We start from the raw sequence: 17,829 nt of genomic DNA, 5'->3' as shown, positions 1-17,829 counted from the left end.
AGTCAATTATTATTGATAAATCCAAAATCTGATTCAAATACCACTAACAACGCAGAAACCTACCGCATGGACCTTTAATAGATAAATCTGTCTGAAACTTTGGATATACAATTTAAATGAATCTGACATGAAATGACAGTCTAAATCATATAACGACAATGGGGCACATGTATGAAGGAAAGTTGACTACATCCCCCCGACTTTGGTTCATCAGCTTATTTTGTCCGTGCAACAGTATGAAAAACAGACGACTAAGAGAGTTACCCCACCCAAATCAAGGATTTGTATTCTCAACTATTCCTGCTAAATGCATCTCTCCCACTAGCAGAGAAAAAGAGAAGTAGAGTGTCGTGGACCGTGGACATGGACTAGTTCAAAGTTGAATCTCATTGAAGAACGCTTTTCTATGTGTCTGAAATCTGTAAGCATTTGTGATCCCACAATAAAAGAACTGATAATCATGAAAATTTTAGCATTCATCACATCCGTGTGATACAATACATTCCTTTAATATGAACCCTTAAAGGGTAGGAACGGAGAGACGGAAAAAGAGAAACAAAGAGGATGAAGAAAAAAGGTTCCTCTTTGATTCCACCGGCAGCCAACGTTCTTTGTCTTTTCTTTATTCCTTCACTTCCACTCTGCTATCATGGGAGGAACTATTAGAATTATGGAGATTGAATGTGTCAAAAATGAAGAGAAACGATCACTGCCCAGGAATTTTGTACATTCTATATGAACTAACTGTACAAATTCGATGCAGATCTGCCAACAGCATTTGTAATCAAATTGCCAAGGTTCCCTCAATGACCCGATCATCATCACTATCCAGAGATTGAGGTTTAGCTTTAGTCCCCATACGTGAGAACCCATAACCCAGTGAACTCCCAGTTGCTTCACACAACTGAAATATGCCAAGAAGCCATTATGTTAATTGAGAAGCATAGGCACATATGTGTATGTGTATATGAACACAATGATAAAGGGGATAACCAACCAAAATATCAAAAGATCAACACAAGTTGATGGAATTAAATGAGAAAGTTAAAAAGTGCATATCCACTCAATGAAAATAGCCATGTAGTCTAACTTGCGATCCATAAATCATTCCCAGGGTGACTTAAACATAAATCCAAGTAACTAATCACAGAGCCATAATCAATCATATAACCATTGTGAATTAATTGGACATGTTAACGACAGTACTTATGATGCATCTAAGGCACATACAATTCCTAAATGATTTGCAGAGCCTTCCAGATGCTTACATTTTCCCATTTATTCTGCAAGCTTATGTAAGATGAAAGACAATGATTTTCAAAATAATAAAATTATGGCCAAAACAAAAAGCTTGAAAGTGTATCCCACAAAAAGCACTTCCAAGTCTTCGTTGACAGAAAGATGCAAAAACATATATACATCTGTCAGATGGTTCAAGAGCAAAGCAACAGACACTGGCCATATTACTCACCTATATTGGACCCAATCCAAATAATCTTACAAGAAATGGAATTCCTGTTAAGCATATTCATCAAGTTAGAAGAGAAAATAAGCAAAATCTTGAGATGCCAGTTGGTAAAGATGTCAAATCCAAAGGTTGTTTTTCATTGCCTCGATATCAGATCTGAGGAAGCCTGCTTGAAATCCACTATTATCACATTAAATTTCATCCATGTTTTTGCAACTAGTAGTGGATGCAGATGCAGGCCAGAAACCACGGATTTCTTGTTGTATGGGGGTTTTGGATGTAAAATGTGTGGTTCTAAGATTAATGCATCTCTTGTAATCTGCCCTCTCACACACACTCTGTCTCTCTGTCACTCAGAAAGGGGAAAGGGGGAGATAGAACTGTTCATGCATCTCTGTGTTGTCCAGAGGTTTCAGCACTAAACTCTCTCTCTCTCTCTCTCTCTCTCTCTCACATCACATAAAAACGCCACTTTCTCTTTAAGTAGGGTGAGCCAAAACAAGAACTAGAAGAGAACACTGGCAACTTGGAAAAGGGAAAAGTGAGGAGGTGAAACATAGAACACCCACCAGTCCAGAAGATGGGAAGGAACCATGGTGGGTCAGCCATTACTGTTAACAGAGTGGAGCCAAAAAGGGTATGGCCATCATCGTCACTGTCCCTTCCCCACAATTCCAAGGCATAAAACCAGTGATTACCACCACTTGTTCAAAGTTTTGGTCCTTGGATAACCAAAACAGCCATGGTTTTTTTTTTTTTTTAATATCAGCATTTACTGGAATTTATTATTAGTTGGTCAAATAATTTATAATCAATTTAAATAATCACTAAGATGCAACCACTACCACTACCATCTATCCATATGATATTTACCAAAGTAACGACAAGAAAAATGGGTATGTGGAAGATCCTGATGCAACAGGTAGAGGGCATGTGATACCAGGAAAATTCTGAAACAACTTGATCTGAAGACTTGGATCACCTTTTAGTCTGTCACTTGGCATACTGAGCTCTTCTTTTATTAAAATCAACAAAGGTTTGAGAGGAAAAAGAGAATTATGTATTATAATCAAATCATTTTAACTACACATTTCTTTAGTTTAACCCATAGTCACAAATAATGTCTCGAAGTTTTAAACGGCGAGGTTTTTTTCGAATATAATACGACGGGCTTAAAAATACAGAAAAAAATGGGGAAAATAAAATAAGTGAGAAAATAATAACACAAACATCAAAAGATAAGTATATTTACAACAAATAAAAAATGAAAAATGAAAAAAAAATGTTTGGCATTAAAAAAATAAAAAAAATGAGAAAAAAGTGAAAAAAATAAGAAAATTTAATTTTTTTTTCAAAAAAACAGTGTTTTTTTTAGTTTAAAACGGCATTTCATTTTCTCGCATTTTTTTCGAAAATAATACATTTTTTGTGACTGGTTTAACCTACATATTCAATGGCTTGAAACAGAAGAATCTCTGACAGGAAGAAACTCTTTTTTCCTTCACATGATGCACGAGTTATGATCTGTTTTCTTGTTTTTCCCAATGAACTATATCATGAATAGAAACTTGGTAAGTTCTCTAAAAATCTTTCAGCACCACTTCTAGCTTAGTTCAGTGCAGGTAGCTATTCACATTAAAATAAACAAGATGATGGCTGTCACTAAAATCATTTAATTCATTTGAAGCAACAAGTTTGAAAAACCTAGCTTCGTGTAGCTTTGGTTGCTGTAAGTTTTTGGCTAAGATAGAGTGATGGTAGCATTCTTTTCTCCAATAGCACCAACGGCAAGCAAGACCAAGAGTAGTTCTGAGATTGAGACTGTAATAGATGTGGGTATCAAGATGGGCTTGGGGATCACTGGTTAAAGCTCTTTGATGTGGTGACTGTAAAGGCCAAAGGTTAAGCAACCCTTCTAGGCTCAGCATACTTTAGTTGGTGATTTTATCCATGCAAAGCTCCAAACCCAGACATATGCATCCCTTGCTACAAGCAAAATTTGAACAAATAAGCATTACATGGTGAGAGTTCCAATCATTGTGACACCCAAAATTCTGATCTTTGTTGGCATGTATTTTTAACATAATTAACTATATATTTTCATGTCTAAGACCTTGAAGATTTAAAAATGGCATATAATTTTCTGTTATATGGACTTGATTTCACAAGTAATTTCACATTCGGAACTGTAAAATGCCTATAAAATGTGATCTATCATTCAGCAAATTATATATTATATTATTCCTTTGCATGTTTTTGTAAATGCACATCCTAGCTATATGACTGGAACTGTGAAGAATGCTTTTAGATGGGAGTCATCATGTTCAGCCTTATCTTTATACACAGCCAAGGTTGAAGAACTTTCAGTTCTCATGGAATACACAGAATAAATGGAACCAAGCTCAGAATGAGTTATGGAAGTTACTTGGCTTTGTTCTGAGTCAGACACTACAAGTGGCTATGGCATTCTTTTTCCTTGAATCAGAAATTTGTAGCAAATAGAGGTGCTTGATTGTCAGTTTAAAATGTTTAGATATCATCCATTTAGTTAAAGGAAACTGATCACTCACATGGTGCATTATCAAATTCATGTTGGACATCTTGAGGTCTTGGTTCACGGTTCTAAGATCCTGGTATCCTGGTGTAATCACAATGAATCTGTAATCCCCAAGCGTAGTTCTTTATGCTTCAAAACAAAAAGTTTGATCCTTGCTAATAACCTTGATCTGAAATCATAGGAACTTAGATCCCAGGATATCAAACCTCAGATCTAAGATCCTAGGCAATCAAACACATCCTAAAGGTAATATAAATCTTTGACCTTGCTAAGATAGCTGCAACCACACTGTTAGCCCTCAAAATTTCCAATTAACCATAGCAACAACAGAGTGCTGCCCAGCATGCTGAGCTTTGAAGCATGGCATCTGGGAAATGCACATTACCACCATATAGCATTTACCATATCCTGGCATGGGTGATGCTGAAAATAAAGTTCTTCCCAGATATCTTTCATATAGCTTCTCAAAGTGTTAAGACTATGGTGTCCAGATTTGTTTACCAATGAGGAAGAAGAGGAGACAAGATCTAAGGGGATACCTCAACAGCAAAAACAGCAATCTCAAAGATGTAGGGTGTGCCCTAATAATATTTTATTCTAATCACTTATTTTATATGGACAAAGTAACATGTATACACGAAATAACTGGCCTGCCACTATACACACAGAGGATATAAAATACAATGTAAAAGAACATGTGTAGTTTTCTCCAAATACAACATAAGCATACACGTCCTTTCACCCCCCCCTCAAGTTATAAATGGTTTTGTATTATGAACAACTTGCCGGCCTTACCACCCGCTCTTTTATTTGAACAAACTCATGCTCGATCTCCTTCTCAACTACCTATTGCCTCACAAGATTTTGGTCAATCATGATATGTTCGGCATGACTATGGTGAACATGATTGAAAGATGTTTATAGTACTCTAGCTATCACACAATAAGATACATCCTGAAATCCACTCTCCAACTTTAGTCAACAACAATCAACCCATGTGGTTCCAGTGATGGCAGCAGCCGTTGACCTATATTCAGCCCCTAGATCCAGCCACAGCTTTCTGCTTCTTATTGATTATGACACAAATTTGTGCCTATGAAAACACTACACATCAGGATCTCCTATCCAATCTGCATCAGTAAAAACAACAAGTTCATGCTTTCCTCCTTCGAGCAATGTTTGCTTATAGATCAGTCCATCTCCAAATGTTTTCTTAAATATTCTATGGTACACATAACTGCTTCCATATGTGCAGTCCACTCATTCATGAACTGAGTCACCTGATTAACTGAATACACAATGTTATGGCATGTAAAAGTCAAGTATTGCAATATGCCACCTATACAGTATACTGCAATATTCAATGGGTTCATCATACAGTTCACCACTCCGGACTGCTACCATGTGATTTAGGATGCTAGGAGTAGCTAGGGTTTTGCAATCCTTCATACCTGCTCCACTCAAAACATCAAGTAGATATTTGTGTTGGTTATCTATCATTTGATCACCTACCCTATCAACCTCAACTCCAAGAAAATAATGGAGTACATCAAGATCCTTTATCTTAAATCTTTTGTGCTACAATGTCTTCACTTCATTGATGTTGATCATCTGAACCACCAAAAAACAAAAAGTAAAGCAAACTATCCATGACCAAACCAGACCTGAACAGTATTGACTCAAGTGTGGCGACTTTTTTGAAATTTTTGAGTTATTTAGATGGGATCACGACCAAGATTATGACAAAAATCAGCTTTATGGTCAGCTGGGAAACATTCACATTCTATCCCTTTGACTGTTGATTATGGATAGCAGAACTAGTTAAATGAGAAAAATGTGTTCTTACATGGAGACTTGAAGGAAGAAGTATATATGGAATAACCCTTGATATATTCAAGGAGATTGTAAACCCCATGTGTCACCTAATGGTTTTTTTTTTCCATCATAGTCGCTTTATGGGTTGAAGCAAGGATTTTCATTCTTTGAAAATCCTTTGAGCATTCTTCTTTGAGAATTCAAAGTTATGGTTTTTGCTGATGCTCCCTTGACCATTCACTTTTGAATTTCAAGGATATAGATGTTAGTAGTTTTCTGTTCATATACACCAATGATGACATGATCATTATAGGAAATTCAAATAGCCATATACAAATACTCTTAACATCTTAAACTAAAGACAGGGCTCAACTAGTGGAGCATAAACTTAGTCGTGATCCTTCAACATCTAAACTTCACCCATCCGAACATTGTTTGTTTTAACCAAATTCCACAATTGATGCATGAGCCAAGTGCTAGACTTAGATGCAACCAAGATGTTTCAATCTCAATGAAGAGAAGACATGAGAGAAAAAACTGAACTGGAACATGAATCCTAGCAACAAAGCCCACAGCTGTAGTGTTCATTCATTATGCATTCGTTCACAAAGGACCTTGGTCCTCTCAGATATTTTCGTAAGATAGAGGTACCAAAGAGTAATGAAGGTATTATTCTTTCCCAAAGGAAGTGTGTCCCCGATCTTCTTAAGCAGACAGGGATGCTTGGTGCCAAACCTGTCAGTATTCCTATGAATCCATGACTCCACCTGTATGAGGAGGAACCTGAACCAGTTAACAGCATATTGTATGGTCACTAGTTGGCAAATGTTATATGTGGCTCTGACTCATCCAGTTATATCTCTAGTTGTGGGAAAAACTAAGTCAATTCATCGATAAACCAAGAATGGTTCATCAGGAAACAACCTTGATTGTCCTCAGATATCTCCAATCATCTCCAAGGACACGACTCTTGTTTGAGAAAGTGATGCACTTGATACGGTTGCTTATAATGTTATAACCGTGTTGAGTATGCAAGATGAGTTGAGAACAGGAAATCTACCCTAGGTTTTGTATGTTTGTTGATGATAACTTGATCACTTGGAGGAGCAAGAAATATGGGGGTACAGCTAGATCAAGTGTGAAATCAGAGTATAGGGCCAAGACACATACTGCTGGAGAGATGAAGTGGGTTAAAACTATGTGAACCTGTCCAGGCATGTCAGTTTCTTTTCCTATGAAAACGATATACGACAACAAGGCAGCCATTTATATAGGCCAATAACCCTGTGTTCCATGAAAGTATAGAGCACATTGAAGTCGATCGTTACTATAATTGGAACATGGTTCAAGCTGGAACAATATCTACAGCTCATGTTTCTACTGAAGAACAAGTTGTTAATGTGCTCACCGAGCCTTTTAATGTATGGATCTTCTAAATATTGTAACAAGTTGAGCTTGACATATATATGCTCCAGCTTCAGGGCAAGTGTTGAAAGAAAAATAAAGTTAGAATAGATGGTTATTAACAATTTTAGAAAAGTTCAGAACTTTCCTTTATTCTTTATATTGTTTGATCAGGCTTCTTATGTAATTACGTTTGTGGCCCCCTTAATCTCTGCTTAAGGTAGATTAGGGTTAATAAATAATACTTTTCTCTCTCTGTCAATCAGGTGTAACAATGATGATGTTTTCTTTCAGCAATCTCATTCTATTAGGACGCATTTGACCAAGACATCTTTTTTTCCTATTTCATTATTTTGGAGGAAGCTAATAAAATCACCAGAAGAACACTCACCTGCCCCATCTAATTGAAGATATTGATGGTTTCAAAAAGGAAATATGAAGCTGGTCCAAAATCATTCTCATTTTGTTCAAACATACCACGATGAACATAGATCCCTCCTAAGCAGGTGAAATTTCTTCTTAAGAAATACAATGGGTATTAAAACTTAAGAATATATGTAAACCAAGTTGTCTTGTTCTTCCAACAGTATACAAGGCATCCTTCGTGGTCTAGGAATGTGTAATCTTATTAAAACTTAGAGATATAATCTAAAGGACCAAAAAGTACAGTAGTAAATTATAAAATAACAGGTATAACCTTGTACACATGCAGGGTCTTATAACACACTTATAGCAAAAAGTTTGAATCAGATCCAGAGCCAAGAACATATATACATGTCTTCTTTACAAATTATACCTCTGTGTGCATATAGTGACAGGATTGTCATCTATTTTTGTTTTATGGACTACTAATTCAGTGTCATGTGGTACAGCAAAAATGAAATTAGGGCATGCCTAAAGTGTGGTCTCCAATTTTTTGGCAACTTCTTTTTTACCCCTCTTTCTAGTAATCTAAGGCTGCAGATGTCATCATACAGTTTGATCTCACACATCCTTGTAGACCCCTCCTGTAATAGAACTCTAATGTGGGACATAACTAATACCATTAAATTACTTTTGTACCGAAAAACATACTATTTTTGAAAAAATAGCACTCTAGTGCATAAGATGCAAAAGAAGCTATCACAAGGAATAAGTTGCATGCCATTATGTTTTTAAACATAAGTTTATTTGGACATCGTTTTGGAAAACTAGCAGTTCATGCTATAAGCCAAGAGAATGTGTGCTGTATAACACAACGAATGAGCTCTTCTTACACTAGAAGATACGATTACAAATTGAAATGATGCAGGCAAGTTAACATCATGAAATATAAATACAACGTTGTCAAAGGGGTTAATTCATTCATTTCAGTTGACATTTTCAGAAGTGAAGCAAAAATGAAATAACCGATAACCATGCACTTGAAAAGATGCATGCACGAGGAACACGTTATGTGCTAAGTTTTATGTAACTCAAGAGGTGCCTATTCAAACATTTTAACAAAATGCACAGCACAAAATCTAATTTTCTTGGAAAAAATTATAGATATGACCCCAAGACAAAAGCTAAAATGCGGCCTTACCTCTGCAAGCTCAGAAAGATGGCGGGACCTAAATTCATTAATAGTTGCAGCGATTTCCGACATTGGAAGCTTTGCCTGCAAGAAGAGTGTGATAATTCAGTAATTATGAACATGATAAACACAACCCAACAATGTTAGCAGCCTAGCAAGAAGGTAAGCACTTCAGAAGTAATAGGACCTATGTTGTCAAGGTGTCACCTAAGCCATGCATGGGCGTGGACTAGGCAACAGTTCACACCCGTTGAATGAGTCCATGGGAAGGTATGTAATGATTTTTAATAATTTATATTATATGTTATATATACAATCTGTTGTAACGTACATTATATGTACTGATTTGATACAATTTTTGTTTGAAGTGACTCAAATGAAACAGTCTATAAGGTAATACATAAAATGGATTTCAATTCATAACAGGATATACAGTTATTTGCAACAGAATTCATATTTAGCTTTTCTATTGCAATACTTTATCTAGAGAAACTGTCGTTTTAGAATTAGAATGTTTTAGGTATGTGTCTGGCACTGGATTCTGTTAGGATCCTAAGAAACGCAAACATTGTGTCCAGTATGTAAACAAGAATAACATGTCTTCATTTGTGCATCAAACTAAGACATTGGCTAGAACAGAACAGAACAGTTTTCCAGTATGTAAACAAGCTGGAAATGTCCTGTTAATCTGACATGTAAACAAGAACATAACAGTTTTTCATGTTTTACTTTTTGGCTTTACTTACAAAGTGTAATCATTCAATGAGAACATAACAGAATAGTTTTTCATGTTTTGCTTGTTTGTACTACACAAGTCAGCGTTAGTGGTGATAGGCAGGCACACCTGCAATAGAAGCTTACAGTTCAGTCAGTAAGTATATAATTTTATTATGTAATAGTTAACGTACCTAAAAAAATTAATAAAAAAAATCAGCTGCCATTTTTGCCTAGGCACGCCCAAGCGCTAGGCGCTGCATAGTGCCAGGCAGCGCTCAAGCGCCTTGACAACATAGAATATGATACAATGATCAGAGACAAGAAAAATAAATATAATCTATGTGCACAGCCAATCCTAAAGAATGGAGATAGTACATAAATCAGCCTCAACCTCCCAGCGTATATGGCTGTGTATAAACTGCAGAAAGAATAACCAAAAGACGACCAAAAGAATGCAAAAAGAATAACCAAATGATGACTCCATGAAATCATCTAAATGCAAAAGCAGGATAAGATGTTAATTGTTAAGTTTATGTCTCTGTTTGTGATTGAACATATGACACACAGAGAAAGAGAGAGAGAGAGAGAGATCTGCTCCACATATGCATTATGGAGGTAACCATGAAAATCAACCATTAAGCAAAATGAAATTCGGTCATGTTTTAAACACAAAGCAGTTCTACGTTTGGTTAAGGATGTCAGATATGAACACCATGACATTCATGATTCAACAACATAAGAGCCATGAATACCATTCTTGGGATTTTACTCATGAGGTTTTTTTTTTCAAAAGTTCTCTTAATTTTCTTTTCCCAGAGAATTTTCAAAAAAGTCTTGGAAATTCAAAAAATAACATACGTATAATGTATATAAAGAATAATAGGAAAAGAATGAGATTATGTGTTCTTTACTCATTTTTTTACCAAATTATGAGTACCGATTCCCAAAAAAAATGTTAAAATTCTAAGAGAAATGAAATAGGGAAAACATACCCTTAAAGTGCATACAAAAAAAAATTAAGAACAGGAGGACAGCACCGTGATATCACAATATTTATTTTTTGGAATAGTTTGAAAGTACCATGACGCTTTTGCAGTAGAAATGGTTTCTTTATTTTCACAATAACATTGCAATGTTTGTGCCAATGAACAACGGCTCTTCTTGGAGAGTATGGAATTAGATGTGCATTAGAATTTTCCTTCAACAACAAAGATGCCCATGGTGGACAGGCAACCTAGTTTTCACAAAAACCACTCATTCAAGTAGGTGTCAGAAAACTTAATAAAATTAAGGCCTCCTCAATGCCGTGTTAGTTGAAACCAATGGTCTCTGAATAAAATAAATATTGCAGTCAGAACATCCAAACAGCAAAGTGACAGTTTGGAAACAGTCTAACTTGTCCATATCAACAGATGTGTGAACCATACCAATAAAAGATAACAAGTCTTCATAAATTACATTGACCACTAATGAAGATGTAAGTGTTATGGTAATTTATATGACACAGGAAATTATATATATATATATATATATATATATATATATATATATATATATATATATATATATTACAGCACTGTATAATTACAAAATTACCAGTAGTATTTCTGGACTCCATCAAGAGATTCATACTAACAAGGCCAGAATCACAGATAGAAGAGCACGGTTCGAGTAAGCGTTGAATGAACTCCTCGAAAGCTCGATGCAAATATACGAATTTTTCTTTGACATCTCCATGTAACCTCTTTTTGGCTTTGATTTTGCATCCAATTGAGGGAATATGATAATTTCATTCATGCCATGTATAACTACCATATGAAAGAAAGCTTTTCACATGTATCTAAAACATGTCAATTTGAGTTCTGCCAACTCAAGCCATTACCTGTGCAAGCACGGCAGCTGCTAACTGCAGACTTGGCTCCAATGTCTCTGGCACCACCTAAAAATTGAAAGTACAATGACAAATTAGGACACATTTACTAAGATAGATGAAAAAAACATACCGTACATAAGCCAAAAAAATAACAACAATTATGAAAGTAATAAAGCCAATCAACGATCAGTTTCCAACTCAGAATCTCGAAAACAATCGAACAGTTAATTGCACTCCAACAAGGTCTCAGACCCAACAGAAAGGATAGAAAAGAGGGCATGATGGTGCAAATAGAGCAATTGGTGGACTATCTAAAGCCAGCTATATATTTCTCATATGAAAAAAGTCTGTGATTTGCTTTAACTTTTCCAAGCACTTGAACCAGTGATTGACCATGGTGGTGCTCGGAATCCAACGAATAACTCAAACCACAACCTAATTTTGCTACTCTGAAAGAATAAGTGTCTGACATTCATTGGTACTATCCCAAGATCAAGTAAACTGGGAAATGCAAACATATTAAATATTAAATATACATATATATATACATATATATAATAATATAATATATATACACACACACACACACACACACAGAGAGTTTGCAAGTACTTTCTAAATTGAACAACAAAATACAAGTGTTGTAAATATCAGTTAATTGTAGCAGGCTATCAGCCATGGATCATACTGTCCAAAATGAGACAGTGGCTGTAACAGGCCCTTTCAAATGTCCACCCATGGAGCTCATTCAGCTCTGTATCAGCAATTATTTCAACAAAATCACACCATCACAGAAAAAACTAATTATTCCTTTTTCATTTAAACAATACCTAAAACAGGCCGACACAATCCTATGCATATTGGTTCATACAGCATATTGACTAGGTTTCCAGTACAAGTTGGAAACCACCATATACAACGTTGAAAATAACCATATGTCGATATAATTTCGGACCCCTCCAAGCATACTTTTCAAAATGTTACTAAAGGAATTACCGCAGTTGCTCCCGCTTTCTCCAAGTTAAGGCCATGATCTACATCATGAGCACGAACAAATGTTTTCACATTCGGAAAATATTTGCTCAAGGCCCATACTGTCCGATAATTTGCACCAGGAGTATCTAAAGTAATGGCAGCCGCACATGCCCTCTCAGCTCCAACTTTGAGAAGGACCTAGTTATGTACACACAAAGGAATATCACAAAATTATTAAAAAGTGAAAACCCTGTCAACATTCTCTAGTTGCCCACACCTCTCGGCTTCCAGCATCACCAAAGTATACAGGAAGATCAAGTGAACGACCAACCGCAACCCGGTCACTGCAACAAATACCAAATGAAAGTTACATTTTATACCAGAAGATGCCACTATAACAGAAAGCAACTACAATCGGGATATTATCATGTGAAACTAACTAGCAACCAAAATCTGGATATTATCATGTGAAACTAACTCATAAATAGTTTTTCCATCCCCAAGGATTGAAAGTGGTAAAGGACAAGTAGATCAAAAAAAGCAAGTCCAAGAATAGGGTAGGAGCCGAACCACTCAGGTCCCATTAAGCCAAAACAAAGATTAAACAGCATGATTAGCACTACCATCATATGGAACTAACAAAAAGCAACTTTGCCATTTTAGATACCTGCAAAATTGTCCATGTTCCGGTTGTCGTTTTCTATAATCCTTATTGTTCTATGCATTTCAGTCTAATTCACCGATTCTCACAACTCAATAATCTTGCTTATGTGATCGACTTGGCCTTTAAGCACAACGTTTTTAACTAGATCTATGTAGAGGATTCAAAAGCAATTACGTTAAGAAGGAACTACAGCCTTCAGTACTCTGCTAACACTTGCCTGGTATTAGTAATACACCTCTGATGGAACACAACCTTTTCAGACATCAAAATGATCCACATGCATGTACGTATTTACAGACATTTGACAAACCTAAACAACAATTCGCTCAATACACTTCCAGATCATGGAACTGTAAAATGTATTCAGAAACATAAATATATAATCCAGAATACAAGGCTTAGAGCGCTCAAGTATTAAGGCTTATCACACAAAAGTGCAACTGCAATAAAACAGAAATAAAAATTAACAGAATTATATTAATAATGCTTTGAACAAGCACACATTTACAAGAGGAGTCATCCCTAATTTATATACAAGGGGAAGAGATTCAGCTAACTGGATCACCAGCCATTGGAGCTAGCCCAACAACCAGTGCAGTCATCATCAATGTCTAAACTCTAAGGTTGACCTAACAGCAATATAGAAAATAAAAAATAAATAAAATTACACAAGACAATAAAATACAAGAATTCAATGTGTGTGTGTGTATACATATTTATATAGACATACAAGATATATATACACACACATACACATATGCGCACATTAGCACCCTTCCTCAAAATTATGGTGCTGTAACAGAATGTTTGCCAAGAAAAAAGAAAAAAAAAAAAGAGTGAACATAGTCTGTTGGTGAAGAAACCTGCCAAATAGTATCAGGAGGATAGGATACAAAGGAAAGACTAATAATTTTCTTCAACCCAGCCAATCCGCTGAGCCATTTATCAACCAACCTATGTTTTATGTTGAGAGAAATATTTACTATTTTAGGAAGTTAGTTGCAATTTGTTAGAATTTTAATATTTAATGAACATGCTATAATAAGGACGACTTCCTTGTAATTTCTTACTAATCTCTATTTAAATAGAGACTCAAGGTAATAAAAAAGTGATTTTAGATTCCCTTCTCAATCGGTTTGTACAAGGTATCAGAGCCAAACCAATTCTAAGACCTTCTCCAGCATGGACTGAAATTCTCAAATGGTGCCCTAACTAGCTTGTCATCACTTCAAATCTATGTCACACGGGTTTGGGTGCTGGTGTGAGTGGAGGTGCTGCATTTTCCCAGAAAAAAGGTTGCACCTACATACATATATACATAATATAAAATTGTTTCCCAAGTAATGAAAGAGTAGCAACTAATGATTAATAAACTATGATTTTATCAACAATTCAATGGAAAAAAAGCAATTTATTTCTTGTTGGACCCAAACTGCACCCGAGAAGCACTGAAGCAACACCCGACATGACATGGGTGTGGCAACCTTTTGAAGAGTTCATGTTATTTAGCTTCAAATCCCATTCACTTGGTGCACCATAAGGACGTGGAGATATGAGATTTGGTCCCTGCTGCAGAAATAAAGCAGCAGTGGCCTTTTCTCATGATCGCTTAGGAGTAAGCAACAAACTAGCCGATCATGGTACAGATGTAGGTAGATCAGTCACACTTTGGACGTGAATGCCGTTTGATCAGCAGTGAAAGTCATGTTGAAGCAGTTGAAGGCCATCTTCCAGCAATTACATCATCATGTAATGAGCTGACAAACCAAAAGGTGTGCCATTCCTACTTATAGTTAAAATCCAATATGCTTTACTGTGGTGGAGGTCTATTTTTCAGCATGATAGGGTACAAAAGACGTGTGATCAGACTACCCATGGTCTGACATCATGTCGATGTTTTAAATTTTCTGGAGCATTATCTGCTCTTTTATTGGCTGCTATTGATGTATCGCAGCCTTTTAATGGTGTTCTTGTAAGATTTTGATATCTAATACCAAACCACCGAATGAAGTTAGATGCAAGAGGAGGAAGAGAGAAGTGGGCTGCAAGTTTGAGCAAGAGAGAGATGAAAGAGAGCAGCAACGAAATGACGTCTGCCTCTTGTTATCATTATATACTAATCACGATTTAAGGTACATCATAAAATACACAAAATAACAATAAGATTTACAAGTATGCCACAGCCCATGATGTGTTGGGCGTGTGGATCAAATGGATCGGGCCTGGGTGACCCGATCCATATGTACAAACTTAACAGTCCCCCTCAAGTTGTGCATGGAGTTTGATCATGCGCAACTTGTTCTTCAATTCCCTGAAATGGTGCCCTGTGAATCCCTTGGTAAAAAGATCAGCCACTTGTTCGGACGTGGATATATAAGTGGGAACAATCTCGTCTTCCGCAACCTTATGACGAAAGAAGTGTTGATCAATCTCTATATGCTTAGTGCGATTATATAGAACAAGATTAAAGGCAATCTTGATCGCGCTTTGGTTGTCACAAAATAGAGATGACTAAGCAATGGAAAGAGAAAGTTCCCCAAGCAGATGACGTAACCATGAAGCTTCAGTTGTGCATACAGCCATTGCCCTATATTCTGTCTCAGTGCTAGATCTGGCAATTGCACGTTGTTTCCTGCTACTCCAACAAATAAGGTTGGAATCAAGGAAGAGACAATAACCGGAAACTTATCGTCTATCGTCTGGATCACCTGCCCAATCTGCATCAGTATAAGTGGAAATGTTCTAGCCATGCAAAACAGTTGACTGTCTTGTGTAGATGAGTCAATTCCCAAGAGTAGCCTTACGATAACGCAAAATACGTTTGGTAGCATCCATATGCCCTTCTGTGGGTGCATGCATAAACTGAGAGACTTGATTCACAGCATATACTATGTCTGGGTGTGTAAAAGTGAGATATTACAACATGCCAACTATACTCCGATAGAAACTAGGATTTGGGTAGGCATCAGTCCCATCAGATGCATTTAATTTTGTGTTGAGAACACTAGGTGTATTTATGGGCTTGCAACTTGTCATACCTGCCCTATCCAAAATATCAAGAGTGTATTCATGTTGTGTAAGAGTTAATGTGCCACCTTTTATATCAAGCTCAACATCCAAGAAATATCGTAGTCCGCCGAGATCCTTCATCTTGAATTCTTCTTGCAATACCTTCTTAACATGAGATATATGACATGAAGAGTTTCCAGTAAGAACTATGTCATCGATATATATAAGTAGCCAAGTGGTAACTTCACCTGAATGATAGATGAATAAGGAATGATCAAGTGAACTTCTGAGGAAATCAGCCTGTTGTATATAGAGGGAAAATCTATCGAACCATGAACGAGATGTTTGCTTAAGCCCATACAGTGATTTTGTAATTTGCACACCCATTTGGTTGAATCATTGGAAACATATCCAGGAGGTTGTTCCATATAAACTTTTTCCTTTAGAAAGCCATGAAGAACAGCATTTTTAACATCCAACTGATATAAATTCCAACCATATAAGACGGCAAGAGAGATGATAACCTGGATCGTTCTCATCTTGATGATTTGACTGAAAGTCTCATCATAATCTTCCCAGTACTGCTCAGTGAAGCCTCTAGCCACGAGTCGAGCCTTATATCCATCAATGCTTCCATCAGGTTTATACTTGAGTTTGTAAACTCATTTTGAGCCCACTACATTCTTACCATCTGGACGAGGAACAATCTCTCATGTTTGACATTCATTTAAGGCAGTCATTTCTTCATTCATGGCTTCAATCCAATGTTTGCTTTTGCACGCTTGCTCATAGCATTTTGGCTCCACCTTTTTGTTTAATTTTGTCATGAGGAGTTAAAAATCCAAAGAGAAATCACCATAACTTACCCTTCTATCAATAGGGTGTCGCACATGTTCTGATCTACGTAGACAAGTAGTGGCAGTTTCTGGATCAGCTGGAACTGATCGTCGATTATACACCACTCCTGAAAACCGATTAGGTGAAGTCATGCTTATGTTGTTGGTCTGAGTAGATGAAGGTATGTTGTCCATATGAGTGTTTGTGGCTGTCTCGAGCTCATCAATAGTTCTGTCACTTTGCGCGTGGTGTGTATCAGCTCTTTGGTCTAATATTTCAGCATTTAGCCATGAGTCATATACATCATTTCTAACATTAAGTGTTGCATGTGGCTCCTTCAAATCCTTCAACCTGAGCTGATCAAAAACATGTCGTGAAATATGCACACGTCTAGTTTTTGGATTGTAGCAGCGATAGCCTTTATAATTTTCTGCATAACCTACAAATCTACACATGACAGCTCGATCTTGAAACTTATTTTTCAAAGAAACATCAACATGAACATAACAGATGCATCCAAAAACACGTAGCTCATCATAATTTGGTTGTTCTTCATGTAAAATAAAGAATGGAGATTTTTCTTCAAGCATGGATAGTGACAATCGATTAATTACATGAACAGCAGCATGTAAGGCTTCAGTCCATAAAGTTGTGGGCACATCAGTGTTATGCATCATACTAAGAGCACTTTCAACTATGTGCCTATGTTTTCTTTCAGCAATACCATTTTGTTGTGGTGAGTGTGGACAGAAAATATGTCTAGTGATCCCATGATTTAGTAAGTACTCAGTAAATTCATTTGAGATGAACTCACCACCACCATCACATTGGAAATGCACGATATTACTAGAGTATTTGTTTTGGAACAAGGCGTGGAATTGGGTGAACAAGCGAAAAACTTCTGATTTGTTTTTCATGAAGTGGATCCAAGTGTAACGAGAATAAGAATCAATGA

At 36.4% G+C, this 17,829-nt stretch overlaps 1 protein-coding gene across 2 annotated transcripts in view; it reads right to left on the bottom strand.

Annotated features, from left to right (window-relative positions):
- Positions 1–369: 369 nt before the first annotated feature.
- Positions 370–17,829, bottom strand: part of LOC116266483 (K(+) efflux antiporter 1, chloroplastic-like) — a 54,223-nt gene continuing 36,763 nt past the window's right edge. For both annotated transcript variants that reach the window (XM_031647739.1, XM_031647740.1), the window contains exons 17-21: positions 12,642–12,708; positions 12,386–12,562; positions 11,399–11,455; positions 8,809–8,883; positions 370–904 (exon numbers count right to left, since the gene is read on the bottom strand). In XM_031647739.1, coding sequence (XP_031503599.1) covers positions 785–904; positions 8,809–8,883; positions 11,399–11,455; positions 12,386–12,562; positions 12,642–12,708 — 496 coding nt within the window. In that variant the 3' untranslated portion in view covers positions 370–784. The remainder of the gene's footprint in view (positions 905–8,808; positions 8,884–11,398; positions 11,456–12,385; positions 12,563–12,641; positions 12,709–17,829) is intronic.

This window comes from Nymphaea colorata, chromosome 12 (genome assembly GCF_008831285.2).
Source record: "Nymphaea colorata isolate Beijing-Zhang1983 chromosome 12, ASM883128v2, whole genome shotgun sequence".
Lineage (NCBI taxonomy): Eukaryota > Viridiplantae > Streptophyta > Magnoliopsida > Nymphaeales > Nymphaeaceae > Nymphaea > Nymphaea colorata.
The sequence above is the reverse complement of the archived record's forward strand: the minus strand, read 5'-3'. Positions and strand labels throughout refer to the sequence as shown.